The sequence below is a fragment of the Salmo trutta genome, chromosome 22 (genome assembly GCF_901001165.1).
Source record: "Salmo trutta chromosome 22, fSalTru1.1, whole genome shotgun sequence".
NCBI lineage: Eukaryota > Metazoa > Chordata > Actinopteri > Salmoniformes > Salmonidae > Salmo > Salmo trutta.
The window spans coordinates 27,578,552-27,603,878 of NC_042978.1; the positions used below are offsets into that span (position 1 = coordinate 27,578,552).

The 25,327-nt window shown below is 44.0% G+C and overlaps 3 protein-coding genes across 6 annotated transcripts in view; 1 reads left to right on the forward strand and 2 right to left on the reverse strand.

Moving 5' to 3' along the window:
• Positions 1-2,962, forward strand: part of cc2d2a (coiled-coil and C2 domain containing 2A) — a 31,807-nt gene extending 28,845 nt beyond the window's left edge. For all 3 annotated transcript variants that reach the window (XM_029707504.1, XM_029707506.1, XM_029707505.1), the window contains one exon: positions 1,946-2,962. In XM_029707504.1, the coding sequence (XP_029563364.1) occupies positions 1,946-2,134 (189 nt within the window). In that variant the 3' untranslated portion in view covers positions 2,135-2,962. The remainder of the gene's footprint in view (positions 1-1,945) is intronic.
• A 50-nt stretch (positions 2,963-3,012) lies between these two features.
• On the reverse strand, positions 3,013-17,119 carry LOC115158502 (F-box/LRR-repeat protein 5). Its single transcript, XM_029707510.1, has 11 exons — positions 16,950-17,119; positions 14,868-15,083; positions 12,303-12,398; positions 7,932-8,127; positions 6,660-6,842; positions 6,368-6,493; positions 6,070-6,218; positions 5,802-5,884; positions 4,962-5,690; positions 4,675-4,823; positions 3,013-4,036 (listed from the first exon to the last, which is right to left on the reverse strand). Exons 1-11 carry the CDS (start codon positions 17,031-17,033, stop codon positions 3,960-3,962), a joined length of 2,088 nt encoding a protein of 695 aa, XP_029563370.1. The 5' UTR covers positions 17,034-17,119; the 3' UTR covers positions 3,013-3,959.
• A 4,870-nt stretch (positions 17,120-21,989) lies between these two features.
• On the reverse strand, positions 21,990-25,032 carry LOC115158504 (tripartite motif-containing protein 16). 2 transcript variants are annotated; one of them, XM_029707513.1, is made up of 7 exons: positions 24,358-25,025; positions 23,997-24,092; positions 23,618-23,851; positions 23,287-23,446; positions 23,050-23,091; positions 22,864-22,932; positions 21,990-22,757 (listed from the first exon to the last, which is right to left on the reverse strand). In XM_029707513.1, the coding sequence occupies exons 1-7, from the start codon at positions 24,949-24,951 to the stop codon at positions 22,222-22,224; spliced, it is 1,731 nt and encodes a 576-aa protein (XP_029563373.1). In that variant the 5' UTR covers positions 24,952-25,025; the 3' UTR covers positions 21,990-22,221. The 2 variants fall into 2 exon arrangements, 1 of the variants encoding a protein (XP_029563373.1); XR_003868680.1 differs by lacking the exon at positions 21,990-22,757 and having other exon boundaries at positions 23,287-23,501; positions 24,358-25,032.
• Between the last annotated feature and the right edge of the window lie 295 nt (positions 25,033-25,327).

Consider the following 25,327-nt stretch of genomic DNA (forward strand, 5'->3'; position numbering starts at 1 on the left):
GGACAGACTATGGCTGGGAGGGACAGGGGAGAGGACAGTCTATAGCTGGGAGGGACAGGGGAGAGGAGTCTATGGCTGGGAGGGACAGGGGAGAGGACAGTCTATGGCTGGGAGGGACAGGGGTGAGGACAGTCTATGGCTGGGAGGGACAGGGGTGAGGACAGACTATGGCTGGGAGGGACAGGGGAGAGGACAGTCTATGGCTGGGAGGGATAGGGGAGAGGACAGTCTATGGCTGGGAGGGATAGGGGAGAGGACAGTCTATGGCTGGGAGGGACAGGGGAGAGGAGTCTATGGCTGGGAGGGACAGGCGGGAGGACAGTCTATGGCTGGGAGGGACAGGGGTGAGGACAGTCTATGGCTGGGAGGGACAGGGGTGAGGACAGTCTATGGCTGGGAGGGACAGGGGTGAGGACAGTCTATGGCTGGGAGGGACAGGGGTGAGGACAGTCTATGGCTGGGAGGGACAGGGGTGAGGACAGTCTATGGCTGGGAGGGACAGGGGTGAGGACAGTCTATGGCTGGGAGGGACAGGGGGAGGACAGTCTATGGCTGGGAGGGACAGGGGAGAGGACAGTCTATGGCTGGGAGGGACAGGGATGAGGACAGTCTATGGCTGGGAGGGACAGGGGAGAGGAGTCTATGGCTGGGAGGGACAGGGGAGAGGAGTCTATGGCTGGGAGGGACAGGGGAGAGGAGTCTATGGCTGGGAGGGACAGGGGGAGAGGAGTCTATGGCTGGGAGGGACAGGGTGAGGACAGTCTATGGCTGGGAGGGACAGGGGAGAGGAGTCTATGGCTGGGAGGGACAGGGGTGAGGACAGTCTATGGCTGGGAGGGACAGGGGTGAGGACAGTCTATGGCTGGGAGGGACAGGGGTGAGGACAGTCTATGGCTGGGAGGGACAGGGGTGAGGACAGTCTATGGCTGGGAGGGACAGGGATGAGGACAGTCTATGGCTGGGAGGGACAGGGTGAGGACAGTCTATGGCTGGGAGGGACAGGGGTGAGGACAGTCTATGGCTGGGAGGGACAGGGGTGAGGACAGTCTATGGCTGGGAGGGACAGGGGTGAGGACAGTCTATGGCTGGGAGGGACAGGGATGAGGACAGTCTATGGCTGGGAGGGACAGGGGAGAGGAGTCTATGGCTGGGAGGGACAGGGATGAGGACAGTCTATGGCTGGGAGGGACAGGGGAGAGGACAGTCTATGGCTGGGAGGGACAGGGATGAGGACAGTCTATGGCTGGGAGGGATAGGGGTGAGGACAGTCTATGGCTGGGAGGGACAGGGGTGAGGACAGTCTATGGCTGGGAGGGACAGGGGTGAGGACAGTCTATGGCTGGGAGGGACAGGGGAGAGGACAGTCTATGGCTGGGAGGGACAGGGATGAGGACAGTCTATGGCTGGGAGGGACAGGGGTGAGGACAGTCTATGGCTGGGAGGGACAGGGGAGAGGACAGTCTATGGCTGGGAGGGACAGGGTGAGGACAGTCTATGGCTGGGAGGGACAGGGGTGAGGACAGTCTATGGCTGGGAGGGACAGGGGAGAGGACAGTCTATGGCTGGGAGGGACAGGGATGAGGACAGTCTATGGCTGGGAGGGACAGGGGAGAGGAGTCTATGGCTGGGAGGGACAGGGATGAGGACAGTCTATGGCTGGGAGGGACAGGGGTGAGGACAGTCTATGGCTGGGAGGGACAGGGGAATGGCTTATGACGTAGTAGTCCTGGCATGGAGAGGTCCATAAAACATCCATTCAGTTCTTCAGATGAAATTATGAGCATTGCCTTTTGATGGTCATGGCACTGACATTTGTTATAATTGGGGGAGTTCTTCAGCCTCCCAGAATGTTAGCTCATGCCATGGAAAGAAATGGTTGATACATGACTGGATTTCCTTGATGTGGAACAGCCTCACTAATGGTCTCTATTTCCTCCTTTAACAGATTTCAGGATTCCCCCTGCATCTTCCATTCTCAGAGGTCCGGCCCATTATTGAGGCAGTCTATAGTACAGGAGTCCACAACGTGGAGGCGTCCAATGTGGAGTTTGCCCTGGCAGTTCATGTCCATGCCTACCCTAACAATGTCCTGTCTGTCTGGGTTTACCTGGCCTCACTCATCCGCACACGATAACTCCATTGCAGAGGTATAGACATGCTTGTTTTTTATAAATGCACTTTACAATATTGTTTACCTGTATGTTTATGAAGAAACGTTTAGAGCACAACTACCTTTTTAGACTACAGTACATATACATGCACAGGAATAATTCAATATTAAACTGATTATGGCAGTAGGCTGATTATGCAATAGTCATCTAAACACCTAACTCTGCTCATCTTAATCGGCGTAATGTCAAAATCAAAGCAAGCATACACCGATTAAAACACCTGGTTTTCTGAGATTAGGACATGTAAACACCTTAACTTGCATTCAAGCGGTGTATTTGATCTGCGCATGTCCCAGCACTGGTAGCCCACACCTTCCTTTTTAGCGCAAGTAAATTCAGAACTAAATGTATGCGTCTGAGTTTTCGCAAACAAACTTTGTCCAAACTCAAGAATCAAATATACTTACCAAAAATAAAATGGTCGCTGTGGTAGAATGTTCATTTTGATTGCCGATTTTCTGCATTTATCAGCGTGCCTTGGGTAGCCTGATTTTACTTGTGTCCATGTGAACAGAATTAGTAAAATCATTCATCTTGCAAAGCATGTAAACGTTTTAATCAAACTTATATTAATCTGACTGTCCACAATCACATTGTGTGCATGTAACCATGATTTTTGTATTGTCATTTAGTCTTATTTGCATATGAGTGTGATAGCTCTGGATGACACCGAGTTGGGTTCGTTTACCATTCCTATGAAATCACAATTAACTTGTGTGGCTACCAAATCTGACGCTCAGTCTTGTTATGTGCGGTATAATATAAGATTTTATCATAAACTTTAAACAAAATACCACATTTGTTTGAATCCTTTACCACATACATACTGTATTTCACACACTTTAAATCCAATATACTTTTATTGTTCTGCTTTTGAATTGTACATAACCAATAGAACTTCTCATGCAGATTGTTTGAACAAGCAAATAATGGGTCTCCAGAAGTTGTGCTATGTATAAAGACCAGCACTCACAGTGGATCTCAGAGTAGTTGCTATTTCTCAAATCTACTGTATGTCTAGGAGATCATTTTGTGAAGTAACCCTCTGCCCTGGGAGAGCTTATGTGAATTTCAGTGCCCTTACCATTGATTCATTACACAATGACAAAGGGAAAATATTATCACACCAATCCAATGTTTCTAGCCACAAAGGAGAAAGATGAGAAGCATTATGAATGTCATTTGAGAGGTTGAAATCAACATTTGGAATAAGGGTATTACCTGCAGACAATACCACAACTCTATACCTGAAATGCCTGCCCTCATCTGAGGCAATTCTAACAGTGATCTGGTCACCTGTCATCATCTCTAGAAGTGACATGATCAGTGTTCTCCAGGACTGTGCAGTACCCTCAGATTCTTAAGTCACTGACGTTACACACCATCTGCCACCGTGTGAATCACCACTCCCAACATTGAATTCTGATGTTTCTAACTTCAATAAATCAACCAATATAGACTTACAGCAATCAGAGATCTAAAACAAGGAAGTAGGAGCAGAGGTGGTGGACCTAGTCAGAAACTACAAGTACTTGGTGCTCACGTATAACATCAGCTTTTTTCAAATGAAAATGAAAAGCTCTCTCAAAATAAGGAACTAGAATTTACATTTGCGGATACTTCATACATCCAACGCCCATATTTTTCTAAAGGAGTACTTCCTAAAAACAGATGGAAATGTCATGAGTTTATTTACAAACTATTTTAAGTCAAAGTATAGAGATGGGTTTATTCCCAGGTGATTAAAGTGCAGATGAGGAACCGGGGGTCGTGGAGCTGGGTCAAAGGTCACTCTCCAGAGCGGCAGCACACCCTGAAGCCACACTGCAGGTTCTGGCAGCCGCTGGCCGTGTCAGCGTGAGGACCTGCAGAGAAACAGAACAGTTGGGCCATTTACTGCTGTCCTTAAGAGGGGTCTCACACTTGCCAAGATAATCAGCGATCAAGCCGTTGATGTCTACCCTGGTGGGTATGTGTATCCTTCAAACAGCAAACATAACATCAGTTGTTCACCAATGCGCGATGTGGAGTCTCCTTATTTCATAGAAAATGACTGGTAGCTAGGTCGGTGATTTATCTCGCCTAGTGTGAGTCCCCAGTAATGTGGACATATACCTATTGCCAAGTTGGACTTCTGTCCACACTCTTGGTTCAGAAACAATGTTAAACGGTTTACACTAATACTATGGCGTTAAGCATTAAGTTGTGGTAGTGTACACTGAATGCGTTTCTCAGACTACCTTAAAGCCCACTTACCTTCCACCTCATAAGATCAGCAGGGCTGTTACATAAAGGAACTTACACTGGGAAACGAGCTGTACAGGTGAGGTTCGGAACATTCAACACTCATTCATCATAACATTCATACACCATATGATACATAATGCTCTTCCTACACATTTGTGCAACATTCAAGTGTATAACATTGCATCACTTAGTTCTGTTTTATGAGAGGTTATTTTCCCCTAATATTGTAAACTAATGAGTGATGTGTGTACATTACCGTTGATGTTGTCGCAGTAGTAGAAGTGTTCATCATTGAGGGCAGGACAGGCTGACACCAGCTCCTGTAGCCCCACCTCAGTGATGAGGAGACATCCAGACAGGTTCAGATGCTCCAGGAGAGGAAGCCCTCCACGCTGAGACAGTGCCCTGAAACACACGCATATATTTAATGTCCATAATACACACTCATTCCCTACTCAATCTATAAACACACGTACAACTGTAGGTTAAAGCAATGTTTACATAGGTGGAATACATAATACGGAGGAGTCATAAGCAGTTTACCTCAAGCCCAGGTCTGTGACCTGATAGCATCCAGACAGGCTGAGGAACCTTAGTGAGCGCCGACCGTCTGACTGATCAGTTCTGATGTCACACTCCAGGCACAACTGGCCCCCAGAGGAGCATTTAGTCCGAAACTCTGCCCCTGCACTGCCCCTGGTGGTGTAAGACTCATACTGCAGCCCTCCTAAAGTCCTCAGGGCTGTCTCACCAGTGCAGCAGGTTGAATGGCCACAGCCGGCCTCCCCAAGCCCATACTGCTGCTGCCAGTACGAGGTGCTAAAGCCAGTCCTGAAGCCCCCCCTCCTCCTACAGCAACACGACAACCCCCCTGGCTGAGTCTCCACAAAGCCCCGCACCTCAGGGGTAGACACTCCCCTGCGACGGTTCCACTCCGCAGCGTCCTCGATGTCAGCCAGCTCCGAGGCGTCCAGGACCCAGACCCTGGTGGGACTGCAGGGGGCACTGCCCAGTCTCCCTGGCCACTGTTTGAAGATCAGGACCTGCCGGCTGTGCCCAGTCGGACGGAGGCTGCGCTTGTCCAGCAGACTGATGGGAGAAGGAGGGCTCTTCAGAAGCTTGGCTCGTCGGTCAGAGCGTTTCTCAGAGCAGGTGGGAGATGCCAGGTCCCCAAGACCCAGGGACAGCTTCTTCAGTGTGCGGTCAGTGAGCTTCTCACAGCCTGAAAGGTCCAGGTGCTCCAGAGAGAGACATGCCCACAGAGATGACCAACTGACAGACAGAAGAGAAAAAAAACTAATTAGAAAAGACAGACAAAATTATTTTAATAGTACATTACACCATGTAGCGTTCATCCTAATTGGTGTGGCACGGATGACATACCTGTCAAAGGCGGAGTCTGTGACATCAGTCTGAGTGAGGTCCAGGTGGGTGAGATTAGGACAGAGACTGAGGATCTGACGCACCTGCAGCAGACATACAGATCATTAACCTACACTCCGCCATGTATAATCTATTCAGTCTCAAACATCCTTCATTCATATGCACACACCAGTGTTTCTCATTAGTTAGAGTAGTGGAAGATTTGTATTAGCAGGCTCTGCTTTATTGATGTTCTAGGCATATGATCATGAATATTCCTGGTCCATACCATCTTACTGGAGACCGTAGAGCTGTAGGCCAGAACGATGGACCTGACAGAGAAACCCACAGCTGGCAGAAGGTTCTGGATCATTCCATTCAGTAGCTTCTTCTCCCTCTGAGCAGCACTTATAGCCAAGGAGTCTTCACAAGATGCATCTAGACAAGGGAGAATGTGGATAGAAAAGAGGGCCATTTTCTGGATGCCGTATCCAAACAGTTCACCCAAATCTGTAAACATCTGTGGCACTTCAATCATCATATCAGATGTACTCCTGACAAATACATTAGACTGACTGGTAACTCACCAGACTCATCCACATCTGCATCCTCATCCCACTCCTGGTAGGCCTTGCCCTCATCCTGCAGACTTTTCACCCACTCCTCATCCGGCTCCTGGTTCACATCATCTGGGGGACCGCGATAGTAATCCCCTGGGAAACAGACACAGAAGGCAGACACTCAAAATACAAACTCAGCAACTGTTTTCTTAATGAGAAAGGCAAGTGTCAAAGGATTGTATTGGTATGGCAGTTTTTCCAGTGTTGACTGCTTCCCCATTGGCTGTGATAAAAGTATAAAAAAGGTTGATCTTTGTACCTCTGGCCCAGCGTACAGGGTAGAGGTGCCTCCACAGAGAGCCGGTCTTGGCCAGGTCAGACCAGGCAGAGCACACCTGGCCACAGTGACACAGGTCCTCAGGGCCCAGATAGCGGAACAGACACAGCAGGATCTCTGTGGGCAGCTGGGAGATGTGGGTGGAGCACAGCTCTTTCTCCAATTCTGAGGAATGATAATAAGCAGAGTTTTATAGTGTTCATACTAAAGTCAAGTACAGTTCTTATAAAGAGTTTAGAAGTGACATGCTTCTCTACAGTTTAAGGTAAATCTAGACATCCAAGAATCATTGTTAGACCGCAGCAAACTTTTACAGTGGGAAATGAAGCAGCAGCATTGTGATTCTGCTGTCTGTAAAAATGTTTTTGGTAAGGGTTAGAGCCACGCCTCAAAGGAACATTTGGTTATGGGAAATTTGTGGTCAGTATTAATTTCCTAAACAAGTACTGACCACATCCTCCAATTCAGCATAGTTATGAGGAAGTTGGAATGTGTGTTCTTGAAAGATATTAGGTAAAAGGATTGTGTAGGGAAACATAGTTCGGACATTACGGTACTATTAAGCGCACCTGAATATAAGCCATACCCACTGAATTAAATGTATTTTATTTTGAACATAAATAAGCCGCACATGTCTATAAGCCGCAGGTGCCTACCGGTACATTGAAACAAATGAACTTTACACAGGCTTTAACGAAACACGGCTTGTAACAAAAAATTAGCAGTAAGCTTTAGTTGTCTTTTTTGCACTGAGTCAATTCCTCATGCTGCTGTTTCCAACGTCTTATCATCGACTCATTAAGACCAAGCTCCCGTGCAGCAGCTCTATTTCCCTTTCCAACAGCCAGATCAATCGCCTTCAATTTGAAAGCTGCATCATATGCATTTCTCCGTGTCTTTGCCATGAGGGTGACAAAATGACTACCGTAATCAGAATGATGGGAAGTTTGAGAGCGCTCGATTTAATCTAAACAGTAAACAAAAAAGTTGTTTGACCTTAACCCGTTCGGCAATTTCATTGGTCTAATGAAAGCTTAATGCCGGCAAAAAACTGAGCACGTCACAGAATGTGTTTTTTTAAGAAAAAAAAAATTGAAAGCGGGAAAAATCCATATATTAGCCGCGTCATTGTTTAAGCCACGAGGTTCAAAGCCTGGGAAAAAAGTTGCGGCTTATAGTCCGGAATTTACGGTACACATCTTGGTGATATCTACCCTATCTAAGAAAGATAATGAAGGGGTCTGTCTGACTCACCATCATCAGTCTTCTCATGGTCAGCATACTTGAAGGCCTTGTGCAGCTCCTCTGCCTGGCTCCACAGACTGAGCCCCTTCAGCACCTCTGCTGCACAGTCCCATTGCTGCTGGCTACTGTGCTGCGCTATCACCTGCTTTTTGATATCTTTCAGCTCCTCATAAGTGAAGTACTGCATCAACATGGGCTGGAACACCTGGATATACACATTCATTTACATTACACACAAACACAGACAAAGCAATGCATTACTATAGAAAATACAGAAAGACCCACAGTTCTGAACATGTCATACTTGCTGGTAGGGCTGTGGCGGGCATAAACATTTCTTCAGACAGTTATTGCCATGCAAATGAACTACCGGTTTCACAGTAATTTACTGTTAATTAACAAACACGTTTCACATCTCCAGGCCTCCACGAATACAAGCTGCATACAAGCCGCTGATGCGTGCCTTTGGAAAATCTATAAAAAAGTCTAATCAATTTACACTGGACAAAAATAAACACAATATGTAACAAAAAAACTATTTTACTGAGTTACAGTTCATATAAAAAGAAAACCAGTCAATTGAAAGACAATTTAGGCCTTAATCATCGGTTGGTCAAAGATACCTTAAAGAAAAAGGTACAGGCATGGATCAGAAAACCAGTCAGTATCTGGTGTGACTACAATTTGCCTCATGCAGGTGACATGTCCTTCGCATAGAGTTGATCAGGCTGTTGATAGTGGCCTGTGGAATGTTGTCCCACTCCACTTCAATGGCTGTGCAAAATTGCTGGATATTGGCGGGACCTGAAACACACTGTCGTACACACTGATCCAGAGCATCCCAAACATGCTCAATGGGTGACATGCCTGGTGAGTATGCAGGCCATGAAAGAACTGGGACATTTTCAGATTCCAAGAATTGTGTACAGATCCTTGCGACAAGGGGCCGAGCATTATCATGCTGAAACATGAGGTGATGGCGGAGGATGAATGGCATGACAATGGGCCTCAGGATCTCATCACAGTACATTCAAAATGCCATTGATAAAATGCAATTGTGTTCATTGTCCGTAGCTTATGTCTGCCCATACCATAACCCCACCATGAGGCACTCTGTTCACAACATTGACACCAGCAAACCACTCGCCCACACAATGCCACTGCCATCTGCCCGGTGCAGTTGAAACCGGGATTAATCCGTGAAGAGCACACTTCTCCAGCGTGCCAGTGGCCATCCAAGGTGAGCACTTGCCCACATTAAGTCAGTTATGACACCGAACTGCAGTCAGGTTAAAACCTTGGTGAGGACGACAAGCACGCAAATGAGCTCACCTGAGACAGTTTGACAGTTTGTGCATAAATTATTCAGTTGTGCAAACCCACAGTTTCATCATAAGCCAGATGTGAAGGTCTTGGACTGGCATGGTTACACATCGTCCGAGGTTTGGAGGTCAGTTAGACGTATTGCCAAATTCTCTAAAACAATGTTCGTGGCGGCTTATGGTAGAGAATTGAACATTTAATTCTCTGGCAACAGCTCTGGTAGACATTCCTGCAGTCGGAATGCCAATTGCATACTCCCTCAAAACTTGAGACACCCGTGGCATTGTGTTGTGTGACAAAACCGCACATTTTGTCCCTAGCACAAGGTGCACCTCTGTAATGATCATGCTGTTTAATAAGCTTCTTGATATGCCACACCTGTCAGGTGGATGGATTATCTTAACAAATATGTGGCAAACATTTGAGAGACATAAGCTTCATGTGCGTACAAGAAAAAAAAAACAAGGCTCATGAAAGATGGGACCAGCTTATGTTGCGTTTAAGTTTTTGTTCAGTATAATATACACCATATTTTAGTCAGGTCTAAAGAAAAATTATGATATGAAGAAAATGTATTTCAGAAGAACAGAATGAGTTGGCCTACTGTATGTTTTCTGGCTATGATCCATGCCATAAGCTTGTTCATTTAGCTGACAAGATATGCTTATAAATCCCATGCCATTATTTTATATGATTTTATAATAAGAAGTATATAATTGAACTTAGCTGAATAAAATAGAAATTATATTTTTTCCCATTCCGGAGCGAGTGAAGTGGCCATGCGGAGTGTAAAAGTGATCATTTAGAGTTATTTGGCAACTTTAGTTGGGAATGATACAAACCTTAGAATGTCTTAGAAATCAAAACATATATGGCCTGCATGACGCGACTATAAGCTATTGATGATTTTAGAAAGCTTGCACTCGTATTACTTAGAATGTATTTAGTGTTGTTTACACTGTTCCAAACAGGCAGAGAAATAATATTGTAATCTAACAGCACCTGTTTGTCACATAATACTCACTAAGTCAAATGTCTTCCACAAATCTGACATTCCCTTTCCCTCCTGAGCAACCAGTAAACATCAGTTTGGAGTTTATTTTTCACATCCTCCACATCCACTTTGCTGTAGACATTACAGTGTTCGGAGTTTGTTATAACCAATTTATTGATGCGATTATGATAGGCTATAGGTCAGGCCCTATTGGTCACATGCGTGCGATGAATACATGTTTCACGTAAAGAAAGCTAGGGTTGAGGGAATAGGGAAATTAGGGATTTCAGTAACAGAACTTTTCAGTCAGAAACAAGTAAAAAACTAAATGGCTGAAGTGATGTTGCAGCTTCAGCACAGCCAGCACAATAAACACTTGCTGTGACGTGGTGCCTTTTCGCTGCAGTAGGGAAGAGTCACACAGGCACTCGCTGTCATTTTTTTTAACACAGTGTGATTGAGCTCCCGTTTAACTTTGTGTGTCTTAATTATCTAACCAAACAGTGTGCTTAAAGCACCAGACAAGCTCAGTGCATATGTAGGTGATTTTATTCAAACACATAGGGTGTGTCTATATATGAAAAAATACATTTCAACCAATCGATTGGTCTAAAACACAGGATGACTCTCGGTCGACCAAGATTTTGTTTCGTCGGGGACAGCCCTGTTAAGAACACATTTCACTCCACACGTCAACCACTGTTTGTGCACCGCCCTATGGGACTCCCGATCACAGCCGGTTGTGACAAAGCCCAGGATCAAACCCGGGTCTGTAGTGACGCCTCTAGCACTGCGATGCAGTGCTGTACACAGCTGCGCCACTCGGGAGGCCCTGACAGGTAATATTCCACCCAAACTCTGTATGCCATGGGCTCTCCAACCCTGTTCCTGCAGCTACCCAGTGCTTAATTTAGGAAACCAAGTGAAATCTGTTCGGGAATATCAATAGTAAAATGTTTTCGCAACAAAACATATTTCACTAAACTCTTGACAGCCCCTCTGCGAGCTCAAGAAAGGAATAAAGGAGAGCGCGGAGATGGAAACGCACGGTGGTGAGATTCTGCATAGCTAACGGTAATGTGTCACCCGATTAATTATAAAAAGTCCTATTACTAGGCTATTCAAAAATCTAATTCACTATAATTGTAGGCTAACTTTAAGTCACCCTGCACAATCAAAGAACCAACAGCATTGCCTAGGGCTATACGTTCTCTACCTGAATCGTGGACAGAGATTTGGGAGCATAGCATAAGGTAACCAGTCCATCCAGTATGCATAATAATCCAGTCCACAGATTTGTTTAATTTTGTAGTATAGGCTAGACCAATTATGTGCCAAAGACATCTTTTCTGATTTATGTTTCTATGCAATGCGTAATAGGCGGTAGGTTATGTATTGTATAACGGCCATATCATAACTTTAACTCAGTTTTTTTTTCAGGCTTGGGCTCAAAAGCCTACACAAACTCTAATATGCTTATGGTTGTCTTGAATGAATCATCACCTTAGAAAGCGCTGTCCATTTTGTTGTGTTAGGCTTTGAAACAACATCCACAATGTTCATGTTTTACACTCAGTTTACACTCATATGCTGATGTTCCAGATACTCAAGTAGTCTAAAGAAGGCCAGTTTTATTGCTGCTTTAAATCAGGACAACAGTTTTCAGCTGAGCTAACATAATTGCAAAAGGGTTTTCTAATGATCAATTAGCCTTTTAAAATGATCAACTTGGATTAGCTAACACAACGTGCCATTGGAACACAGGAGTGATGGTTGCTGATAATGGGCCTCTGTACGCCTATGTAGATATTCCATAAATAATCTGCCGTTTCCAGCTACAATAGTCATTTACAACATTAACAATGTCAACACTGTATTTCTGATCAAGTTGATGTTATTTTAATGGACAAAAAATGTCCTTTTCTTTCAAAAACAAAGACATTTCTAAGTGACCCCAAACTTTTGAACGGTAGTGTAACAAACATGTATTAATACTGTACACAGAAAGTCCTACATCAGAATACCCTACAATGAATTATTACTTGTAGATTATTAAATCATACCTCTTCCTCCTCCTTCATATGGGGTAAGAAGTCCTGTGTGAATGCCTCAAGTCTTTCCTTCAGCTGCTGGGCATAGTTGAGCTGCTCATTCTCACTCTGCAAATATATCAAACATCACACACAAACAACTGCCTGTCATTCACTCCCCTTAAGATTGCCAGCAATCCTCCGCTTCTGCCAAATCAATACTGTCAAACATACAAGAGTCAGACCAGTAAAACACTCAAAAACTTTCCCTTGTAGGATAAGAAAATAAACATGTTTGAGGCTAAACTTCAAATACCCTCGATTTAACTGAGCAATGTTTTCCTCCACTTCATGCATTTCATCAACAAATCTGTAGTCTCTAAACCAAAAAGCATTCTAATAGCATTTACAAAAAATGTAACAAAGTCTTGTTTATGAGGTTTAATTAAAACATTCTTTCCTCTCCTAGTTGAAGACTAAGTCCAGATTGAAAAATTCTGCCCAAACAGTGGAATTTTCCTTTGTTTTTTTAGCAAACTGGGACTGGGACAGACTCGGGTTCTCCCCAGGATATTTTAACAAGGTGGTGCTGCTGAGGAACACCTGCAACTGCCATTTCCTGCAATCTTGAGCAAAAGAAATGCAGGTCACAGGAACAATTCTGCGCCATTATCCAAATGGAACCAAGAGCTTTTGGATTAGGCTACCTCTCTAAAAACATTTTTCTGTCTATAAACAATGTCCACAAGCCCATTTAATGCATGTTCTGCTTGGTGCTCTCTACAAGCTACAAAATAAAGTACCTCCTAAACATCAAACATATATATCATAATTGTATACAAGCAACATAATGCCAAGAACACAAAAGACCTCTCAATTATTTTATTTCTGTTCAAAATGCATGTATCTACCATAAAATTGATAACCATTTCTATTTTCTGAATTGAGGCATATTGTTCAATTGTGTGTTGCGTTTAGAAACGTCAGTTTCACTAAAGTAAAAGTGTTTAAAAAGTTAACAGGAAACCAAGACCTTCCTTAACCAGACTGTTGTCATTGTAGTACATGGGCCTGCTCCTACCCATCTTTCCGATTTGGTCCTGCCGTACATACCTACACGTACGCAACGGTCACAAGACGCAGGCCTCCTTATTGTCCCTAGAATTTCTAAGCAAACAGCTGGAGGCAGGGCTTTCTCCTATAGAGCTCCATTTTTATGGAATGGTCTGCCTACCCATGTGAGAGACACAGACTCGGTCTCAACATTTAAGTCTTTATTAAAGACTCATCTCTTCAGTAGGTCCTATGATTGAGTGTAGTCTGGCCCAGGGGTGTGAAGGTGAACGGAAAGGCACTGAAGCAACGAACCGCCCTTGCCGTCTCTGCCTGGCCGGTTCCCCTCTCTCCACAGGGATTCTCTGCCTCTAACCCTATTACAGGGGCTGAGTCACTGGCTTACTGGTGCTCTTCCATGCCGTCCCTAGGAGGGGTGCGTCACTTGAGTGGGTTGAGTCACTGACGTGATCTTCCTGTCTGGGTTGGCACGCCCCCTTGGGTTGTGCCGTGGCGGAGATCTTTGTGGGCTATACTCGGCCTTGTCAGGATGGTAAGTTGGTGGTTGAAGATATCCCTCTAGTGGTGTGGGGGCAGTGCTTTGGCAAAGTGGGTGGGGTTATACCCTGCCTGTTTGGCCCTGTCCGGGGGTATCGTCGGACAGTGTCTCCTGACCCCTCCTGTCTCAGCCTCCAGTATTTATGCTGCAGTAGTTTATGTGTCGGGGGGCTAAGGTCAGTCTGTTATATCTGGAGTATTTCTCCTGACTTATCCGGTGTCCTGTGTGAATTTAAGTATGCTCTCTCTAATTCTTTCTTTCTCTCGGAGGACCTGAGCCCTAGGACCATGCCTCAGGACTACCTTGCTGTCCCCAGTCCACCTGGCCGTGCTGCTGCTCCAGTTTAAACTGTTCTGCCTGTGGCTATGGAACCGTGACCTGTTCACTGGACGTGCTACCTGTCCCAGACCTGCTGTTTTCAACTCTCTAGAGACAGCAGGAGCGGTAGAGATACTCTCAATGATCGGCTATGAAAAGCCAACTGAGATTTACTCCTGAGGTGCTGACCTGTTGCACCCTCGACAACTACTGTGATTATTATTATTTGACCCTGCTGGTCATCTATGAACATTTGAACATCTTGGCCATGTTCTGTTATAATTTCCACCCAGCACAGGCAGAAGAGGACTGGCCACCCCTCATAGCCTGGTTCCTCTAGGTTTCTTCCTAGGGAGTTTTTCCTAGCCACCATGCTTCTACACCTGCATTGCTTGCTGTTTGGGGTTTTAGGCTGGGTTTCTGTACAGCACTTTGAGATATCAGCTGATGTAAGAAGGGCTTTATAAATACATTTGATTTGAGTAGTAATATTACATGCCTGTCTGTAGGCTGAATCACTACAGTGATAGTCTACCATTTCATAAAAAGCACAACTCAGTGGTACACAACACAAAGCCTCAAGGGCAACAGGGATTATTTGAGAGCCTTTTTCATAAATGTCATTATGTTACTGGCAGTGCTTCTGCTGATATCATTAGTGGAGTCACCTTAACGCTTCTCAGCCCTTTCTCAAACAGGGACAACATCTCTGAGAGCTTGTTGTCGGAGTGTACATTATATACATTGCAGCTGCGCTGCTGCAACAGGCCGATGATGTACTCATTCTCAATCTGTTCATGCATCTTGAACTCCTTGAAGGTAGCACACAGCGACTGAAGAAATGAGCGGAAGTCATTGTTGTTGGAAAAGTTGGTCTGTGACAGCTGTGGTAGAATGGAGAGAAATAACATGTCAAAGTTACTCAGATAACAAAAGTATAAAGCTGTGTGTTGCTAATTAACAAAGTGTGTGTATGTGTGTACTGTAATAATAATTTAGTGGGTGCTTATATTTGTCCTATTTAATATATATACAAGTGTGTATAAATGCTCGTGTGTGAATTGGATGTTTTTTTTTTTGCATATCCCAACTCTCCTTGAGACACCTTCGGCCAGGGTCTGCCATTATCAACGGCGACCCTGGAGCAATTAGATTTAAGTGCCTTGCTCAAGGGTACAGTGAGAGATTTTTACCTTGTCTCAGGGATTCGAACTAGTGACCTTTCGGTTACTGCCCAACATTCTAACCACTAGGCAACCTACCACCCTTGTGTGTGATTGTGTGTGTGTGTGTGTATGTGTGTGTGTGTAAACTACAATAAATGCATCTTGCAGACCTGAACACATAAGCAACATAATTGTGGACATGCCTGTATGAGAGGAACTTGGGCCAAAACAAGCCTCATAAATGGAGGAAAGGTTGTGAGGAAGGATCGTTGCTCACCAATTTCAAAGTGTTTTGCTCATGCCAAGTTATGTGACATTAGGTAAAAGCTTGGGGGAAAATATAGTTAGCCACTGTACTGCGTAGTAACTGGCTAGCAGGGTTGTTATATACGCTAATTGCTATATACACTAGATGACTAACAGGGGGCACTGTTTTGAAGCACCACACCTCCATTTTGGCACACCCCCACCGGTGTAATTTTTTATAAAGCTATAGAAGTGCATTTATTAACGTCTACAGTTGTTGTCACATGTATTCTATTACAGATGCATAGTTTTTAATAAATACTAAATAAATCATTATGTGAGCTAAATATGAGAAAATATATCCAAACATTTTCCCTAAAGTAAACATTTTTGGAAATGTATGTTACTGTACCCACTATAAACAAAATACATGTAATTTCACCCTTGAAACATTTAATTGAAATACTGTAGAATTCCATTCATTCCTATGGACTGCTCCTTCTGGGGAGTGCCAATATGGCCGACGGTGGCGTCAAAGCCTATCACTTGCCAACACTTAGAATCAACAATCCAGGGTTTTTATACATCACTGGGAGTAACATGTAATCACAAACAAACGAACTATAATCAGTTACATTAGCAACAAAAATACTGTAATCAAATTAGATACTTTGAAAAACGAAATAAGTACTTAATAGATTATTTTTTTAAATCCAGAAAGGATGTGTGAGAAAAAAATACATTATGACACCTTTATGTTGACATTCAATTCACCATTGAAAAAAAGCGCAAATATATGTTTGTTCCACCTGAGCGAGTCTCACCACAGTCCAGACTAAATGCGTTTGATTGATCATTTTAGTCTTCTTCTAATGCCTCTTACGGGGAAAGTAAATCATATTAAATTACTGAGTTTGGGTATTCCAAAAATGACGTTACTGGTTACAATTTTGGACAGGTAACTAAAGTTGGTAGCCAACTGTAACAGATTACACTAGAAGGTAATCTCCAACCCTGCTAGCACAACGTGTTGCATAACAACAACGTGACTCGCAAACTTCTGACTAGTTAATCCATGTAACTAACTAGCTAGAACTGTTTGCTATCCAAGTTGGCTAAAGTATCATGTCATTAAAGTTGCTAGCCTGCTAACATGCTAGTTGAGACATTTCCCAAATAACGTTAGCTAGTTAGCCAGCGACGGACATAAAAACTATGCCAAAAACACAACACCCATTTCTCAGACTAGCTAGCTAGCCACTGCGTAGCAAATGTCAGGCAGCATGCTAGCTACATAGCGTACGTTATTTGGGCAAATTCATATTTCTTTATACAGACCTTCTCACAGTAAAGTCCCACCAACTGTTTCATTCGCCAGTGTGGGCCAGTGAAAACATCCACCTCGTCGGGAAAAGGAGCCATCTTCACTCCATAGAAACTAATCAGCACTGACTGAGTTGCTTCTTGTGTCGCGTATTAGATGCTAACTGGTTAGCTTAGCATTGGGGAAGTCATAATGGGCATGCGCACTCCTGTTTCTCCACGCACCAGATAGCGGGCGTCACAGACACCGTGCATATTTAACTTCAGTTGATCCCCCTCAACACTTAACGCCACTCCAGTTACAGTTTTCGGAAAGTATTTAGACCTCTTCACCTTTTCCACTTATTGTTACATTACTGCCTTATTCTAAAATAGATATTTTTTAAATGGTGCAAAAACTGAAATACCTTATTTACATAAGTATTCAGACCCTTTGCTATGAGACTCGAAATTGAGCTCAGGTGCATCCTGTTTACATTGATCATCCTTGAGATGATTCTACAACTTTGGAGTCGACTTGTTGTAAATTCAATTGATTGGACATGATTTGGAAAGGCACACACCTGTCTTTATATGGTCCCATAGTGTATATCATAGCAAAAACCAAGCCATGAGGTAGAAGGAATTGTCAGTAGAGCTCTGAGACAGGATTGTGTCGAGGCACAGATCTGGGGAAAGGAAACCAAAAAATGTCTGCACCATTGAAGATACCCAAGAACTCAGTGGCCTCCTAAATGGAAGAAGTTTGGAACCACCGAGACTCTACCTAGAGCCGGCCGCCTGGCCAAACTGAGCAATTGGGGGAGAAGGGCCTTGGTCAGGGAGGTGACCAAGAACCCGATGCTCACTCTGACAGAGCTCTAGAGTTTGTTTGTGGAAATGGGAGATCCTTCAGGACTTTATGGTAGAGTGGCCAGACGGAAGCCACTCCTCAGTAAAAGGCACATGACAGCCCGCTTGGAGTTTGCCAAAAGGCACATAAAGAACCCTCGAACCATGAGAAACAAGATTCCCTGGTCTGATGAAACCAAGATTGAACTCTTTGGCCTGAATGCCAAGCACCACGTTTGGAGGAAACCAGGCACCGCTCATCACCTGGCCAACATGCTATGGGGATGTTTTTCAGCAGCAGGGACTGGGAGACTAGTCAAGATTGAGGGAAAGATGAACGGAGCAAAGTACAGAGAGCTCCATTATGAAAACCTGCTCCAGAGTGCTCAGGACCTCAGACTGGGGCGAAGGTTCACCTTCCAACAGTACAACGACCCCTAAGCACACAGCCAAGACAACGTAGAAGTGGTTTCGGGACAAGTCTCTGAATGTCCTTGATTGGCCCAGCCAGAGCCTGGACTTGAACCCAATCTAACATCTCTGGAGAGACCTGAAAATAGCTGTGCAGCGACGCTCCCCATCCAACCTGACAGAGCTTGAGCGGATTTGCAGAGAAGAATGGGAGAAATTCCCAAAATACAGGCGTACCAAGCTTGTAGCATCATACCCAATTAGACTTGAGGCTCTAATCGCTGCCAAAGGTGCTTCAAAAAAGTACTGAGTAAAGGGTCTGAAAATCTGGGTCCCCAGATCCTGAAAAAGTTCTACAGCTGCATCATCGAGAGCATCGTGACCCGTTGCATCACCGACTGGTATGGCAACTGCTCGGCATCCGACCGTAAGGCGCTACAGAGGGTAGTGCGTATGGCCCAATACATCACTGGGGCCAAGCTTCCTGCCATCCAGGACCTCAATATACTAGGTGGTGTCAGAGGAAGGCCCATAAAATTATCTAAGACTCCAGTCACCCATGTCATAGACTGTTCTCTCTGCTACTGCATTACAAGCGGTACCGTAGCGCCAAGTCGAGGTCCAAAAGGCTCCTTAACACTTTCTACACCCAAGCTATAAAACTGCCTATTTTATTGACCCCCCCCCCCCCCCCCCCCACCACTTGTTTTTACACACTGCTGCTACTCGCTGTTTATTATCTGTGCATAGTTGCTTTACCCAAACTTACATGTACAAACTCCCTCGACTAACCTGTACCCCCGCACATTGAGTCAGTACCAGTACCCCCTGTATTTGGCCTCATTATTGTTATGAATTTTATTGTTACTTTTTACTTTAGTTTATTTCGTAAATATTTTCTTAACTCTATTTCTTGAACTCCATTTTTGGTTCAGGGCTTGTAAGTAAGCATTTCACAGTAAGGTCTACACCTGTTGTATTCTGCGCATGTGACAAATAAAATTTGATTTGAAAACTTATGTAAATGTAATATTTACTTTTTTTTAAAATACATTTTCTAACATTTAAAAAAAATCTGTTTTTGTCTTGTCATTATAGGGTATTGTGTGTAGATTGATGAGGGAAAAAAATATTTAATCCATTCTAGAATAAGGCTGTAACGTAACAAAATGTGGAAAAAGTCAAGGGGGCTGAATACTTTCCGAATCCATTGTATCACTCCTTTCAACGGTGCCCTACTCCGGAGAGGAAAGCAAGTCACAGTTCTTGTCCCCAGTCATGTGGTGCGGAGCGCACACTCCCTCTGGACAGCAGAAATGCAAAAAATCAACAAAATTCCACTTCAGGTCACTTTCACCAACCCAACATTCCCCAACCTCTTCACCATCCAAACTGACACCACATGTGGATCTGCCAGAAGGCAAGGATCCATTCTCTCCAAAAATCTCACTCCCACTGGGCCAGAATCATCTTTGTCATCATCAGGACGAGGCTCAAACACCTGCCACCGCAGTTAATTCATCCTCACTCTCGTCATGTTCAGTTTCCTTCTGTGGCTCTTCCAAAAGCTCTGTATGATCCACCACTCCATATTCACTCAAACCATGTTCCACTTTTCTCATTTTTGTCCTGTCCAGCCATCTTCCCCTTCATCAGATCTTCCAGAAGGCTTGTGCGTTCCCCCATTCCATATTTACTTATAAACTCAGCAAAAAAACAAACGTCCTCACACTGTCAATGGTGTTTATTTTCAGCAAACTTAACATGTGTAAATATTTGTATGAACATAACAAGATTCAACAACTGAGACATGAACTGAACAAGTTCCACAGACATGTGACTAACATAAATGGAATAATGTGTCCCTGAACAAAGGGACACATTAAAATCAGTTAAAATCAAAAGTAACAGTCAGTATCTGGTGTGGCCACCAGCTGCATTAAGTACTGCAGTGCATCTCCTCCTGATGGACTGCACCAGATTTGCCAGTTCTTGAGATGTTACCCTACTCTTCCACCAAGGAACCTGCAAGTTCCCGGACATTTCTGGGGGGAATGGCCCTCACCCTCCGATCCAACAGGTCCCAGACGTGCTCAATGGGGTTGAGATCCGGACTCTTCGCTGGCCATGGCAGAGCACTGACATTCCTGTCTTGCAGGAAATCACGCACAGAACGAGCAGTATGGCTGGTGGCATTGTCATGCTGGAGGGTCATGTCAGGATGAGCCTGCAGGAAGGGTACCACATGAGGGAGGAGGATGTCTTCCCTGTAACGCACATCATTGAGATTACCTGCAATGACAACAAGCTCAGTCCAATGATGCTGTGACACACTGCCCCAGAGCATAATGTACCCTCCACCTCCAAATCGATCCCGCTCCAGAGTACAGGCCTCTGTAACGCTCATTCCATCGACCATAAATGCGAATCCGACCATCACCCCTGGTGAGACAAAACCGCGACTCGTCAGTGAAGAGCACTTTTTGCAAGTCCTGTCTGGTCCAGCGACGGAGGGTTTGTGCCCATAGGCGACGTTGTTGCCGGTGATGTCTGGTGAGGACCTGCCTTACAACAGGCATACAAGCCCTCAGTCCAGCCTCTCTCAGCCTATTGCAGACAGTCTGAGCACTGATGGAGGGATTGTGCGTTCCTGGTGTAACTCGGGCAGTTGTTGTTGCCGTCCTGTACCTGTCCCGTAGGTGTGATGTTCGGATGTACCGATCCTGTGCAGGTGTTGTTACGTGGTCTGCCACTGCGAGGACGATCAGCTGTCCGTCCTGTCTCCCTGTAGCGCTGTCTTAGGCGTCTCACAGTACGGACATTGCAATTAATTTCCCTGGCCACATCTGGAGTCCTCATGCCTCCTTGCAGCATGCCTAAGGCACGTTCACACAGATGAGCATGGACCCTGGGCATCTTTCTTTTGGTGTTTTTCAGAGTCAGTAGAAAGGCCTCTTTAGTGTCCTAAGTTTTCAGAACTGTGACCTTAATTGCCTACCGTCTGTAAGTTGTTAGTGTCTTAACAACCGTTCCACAGGTGCATGTTCATTAATTGTTTATGGTTCATTGAACAAGCATGGGAAACAGTGTTTAAACCCTTTACAATGAAGATCTGTGAAGTTATATTGAGTTTTACAAATTAGCTTTGAAAGACAGGGTCCTGAAAAAGGGACGTTTCTTTTTTTGCTGAGTTTATGTTCCACTTTTGTCCTTTTTGTCCTGTCCGCCATCTTAACCCCACCTCATGGCCACCTGTGACAGTTGGTGGTGTTGGAAACCAAAATATATTTTGTTGTGCATCATTCCTTGCATCTTTAGGATTTTATAAATTAACTACACTGCATTGGACATTGGTTTGTTAGTTTTCACTTTTGCTGACAAAGAGTGTAATGGACGTGTCGTTTAATGTGAGCCAGTTGTGGAAGATCCTTCTGAACTATTTGTGTGAGGTGCTGTGATTTTCATGTTACTGTATATCATGGACTACTACCGGTCTAGTATGTGAGATGCTGGGATTTTCATGTTACTGTATATCATTGACTATTACCGGTCTAGTATGTGAGATGCTGGGATTTTCATGTTACTGTATATCATTGACTATTACCGGTCTAGTATGTGAGATGCTGGGATTTTCATGTTACTGTGAGTTGCCTAATATATCATCAGTTCTCAACAACTCTGTACCACATTGGAAGATATGTTTTATAAATAGATACTAAGACTTATAATCAATGTTGTATAAGTCTGACAAATATATGCCCAATAAATCCTTCCAAATATAACATTTTCTTTTAAAGGAAACATTGACACAGCTATTAGCATATTAATTTATTATTGCATAAAAGTAGGTAGTATATACCATTACCACTTTTTTCATAAAATAATTTGTACACTTGGTGGAATGCAGTTTAATTGTTTTTGCACATTATACACAATTCTCATATTTTTCTCAATGTACAATAAACAGTTTGAAGATACATGTAAACTACTCCTTCTGCCTTGCCCTACTCTACAAATGGATTGTGTTGTAATCAGCCATTTACATTTAATTCAGGGGGCACAATTTTATCTTGGACTGTATTTTGATCCAGAAAGCAGGATAGAGTGGTTGAGTGAATGTCGTTTTTACTCTATAGATGAGGGTCATTTTATCAGCAATGTTGTAAAATGCTAGAGTTCCTGCCTTGTGATCCAAGAACAGTCCTATTCTCCTAGAGGACCAAGAAGTTAGTTGAATCTGTTTCTTATTCTCACAGACTTGGGCTATATTCCAGTCCAAACTCCAGGATTGATCATAAAATTCTAGAAATTTGGAGAATGCATCAGGGGAGCTGAGGTTTTTTTTTCTGTTTATCCCCTTATATGATACAGCTATGATAGCCTGTATTCCATCCCATTCAACCTCCCAGTAACAGCGCCCTGTCAAAGCCTCTCTGCACAGTACCACAGGCATGTTATCAAATCTATCTGGGTGGTCAGGATAAGGCAGTGCAAAATCATTCCATCCAGCCACTTTGTTGTCCTTAGAGAGGAGGAGGTTTTTATGTGCAGTGTTTTGGTCCAATGTGAGCTGACAGGCATCTGATGGTAGAGAGAAAGCAGATATGATGAACCAGTACAAAATGACCTGGTCTCCGTCTGTCTGTCCCAGTATAAAACGACCTGATCTGTGTCTGTCTGTACTTACATTTCAAAAACTCCTCTCTTGTTGTTGGTTCTTTACTCTCCACACACCTGTCTTTTACCTGGGGTAGAGCTAGAGGGATACAGAAATAATTAACCAACTACAATAAATAATGTTACATGGTCTCAAGCTCAGCTGTGATTGTGCTGATAGAATTTTTGTGTAAATGTATGGTGAAAATGGACTCACGTGGACTAGGCTTTGATGCCTGCAGAATATGAATATCCTGTACTGTGGGAAACAGAGATATAGGCCTAGTGAGTATAGCAATGTAGAGTAATTCTATACAGATATGTATACAGAAGGCCGTGTTTATTACTTTTTTATTATTATTTTTACTCAATTAAAAGAATGAAAGCTATAGATTGGTCAGTGGAGATGGTTTGAATGTAACAAGGGATTTGACAAGTCTGGTTTGTTGCAAACCTTTTTTAGAGATGTTTGCAAAGGCCCCTTTGCAGAAGTCCTCCAATCGCTGTTTCAGCTCGGCCACAGATTTCTTCACACCTTCAAAAGACACCTGCTGACTCACATTGATGCTGGATGTGTCTCCATATCCAGGGAGGGCTAGGACAGATTGACATCTCTAAAGACACACACACACACACACACACACACACACACAAGTTGGGTCCTGAGTCCTGTCAGATTCAAAGTGAAAGAAAGTACCAGGGGCATTCCGTGTGAATTTGGCCCCAAAATCATAATTTGTTACAAGAGTCATTGCACCCAGGAGTCTTGTTAATGGCAATATTACCTGGAGGAAAATAATAAAATCTTCTGTATTTAACAACTGCTCAAGCTCAGTATCTCTCCTCCTCAGCTCTGAAATCTCCTTTTGCAGTTGGTCAACCTGCTCCTCAGCCTGGCCAACAGCAGCCTTCTCCTGTGATCTGATCAGTCTTTTCACATCAGAGTACCACTTCTCAACAGAGCGGATTATTTCAGTAAAGACCTTGTCACTGTCTTCCACGGCTAGCTGTGCTGAGTACTGTTGGGACACACGGACACACACAGAGAGAGGAGCAGTCTCAGTTTGAATCAGGCCCCACACGCAGCTCTGAACACTGAATTTGTCAGATAATTGGAGCAGAGTTTGAGTTGTCAGCTGTTGTAGTTCTCTCATCAATACTCACCGTGAGAGACCTCATGGCCTGCTTCAACCACAATAGTTCCTTCTCTTTCCTCATGATTATTTGCTTGTATTTCCTGTGTGTCTCCTTCAGTTCTTTCTGTAGAATAATCAAAACACTCATGAGTAAAAGGTGCATGGGATTGGAATCAGAGGGCATAAACTTTATTAACTGTAATGGCACTTTAAACAGTAAGGGTGGACTGTTTATTCTTTACTGTTTTGATAGCTGTGTGCACTTCGGACTCAAAGTCCTTTCCTTGTTATCAGTGTTGATACTGATGCATAAACTGCAGTTTAATGTGTTAAATTCAGCACTTTAATTCCACATACATTTTCATACCCAACATGTAAAAACAGCATACCTGTTTTGCAGTGCCTTCAGCTGCAGCTGAAACCGTTTCATGGCCTTTGTGTACACCCATCAAACACTCGTAACAGATACAACGTTGATCAGTACGGCAGTAAACTTCCAGCAGTTTGTCATGCTGAGAGCATATCTTCTCCTGAAGCTGTATGGAGGCTTCCACAAGTGTGTGTCGTTTTCCAGGGTTGAGTTTGTCATGAAGCTTGAGGTGTGTTTCACAGTATGATGCCAGGCACAGAAGACAAGACTTAATGGCCTTCTGTTTTCTCCCACCACAGACATCACACTCAATATCCCCTGGTTTAGCATAACAAGGAACGTGAGGGTCAGCTTGGAACTCTTCAATCTTCTTCAGTCTTTCCACTACCTCTGCAAACATGGTATTTTTGCTCAGAGCAGGCCTTGGGCTGAAGGTCTGTCTGCACTGAGGGCAGCCGTAGACACCGATGCGGTCATTTAGATCCCAATAGTCCTTTATACAGCCCATGCAGTAACTGTGTCCACAAGGAATGGTCACAGGGCTCTTCAGTAGATCCAGACAGATTGAACAAGAGAATTGGTCTTCCCCAAATAATGCACACGACTCAGCCATTTTGTGGCCGAGAATAATGTATGTAATGTGTGTCCGGGCGGGCTGGCACGAGGGGAAGTGCAACTATCTGAATTCCTATTGGTTTTGAAAAATGATATTTCCTGTTTCGATTGCACCGCTCAGGGGTGTGGTTTTATCAAGATCTCCAACTGGGGCGTGAAAGATAGACAAGTTATAGCTTCTCTCAGAGAAACTAGCTACAGTACTATTTTTCTTTGCGCCTTATGGTTGCTAAGGAGAATGTCTACTTCAACAAACTCACATACAAACCCTGTTCACCAGTTTCCACTAGATAGAACAGCCACAAAGTCAAAATTATAAAAGGGTTTATATCGTAAAAACTCATGAAAACAAACATTTGCTTTTTGGTCTTAAT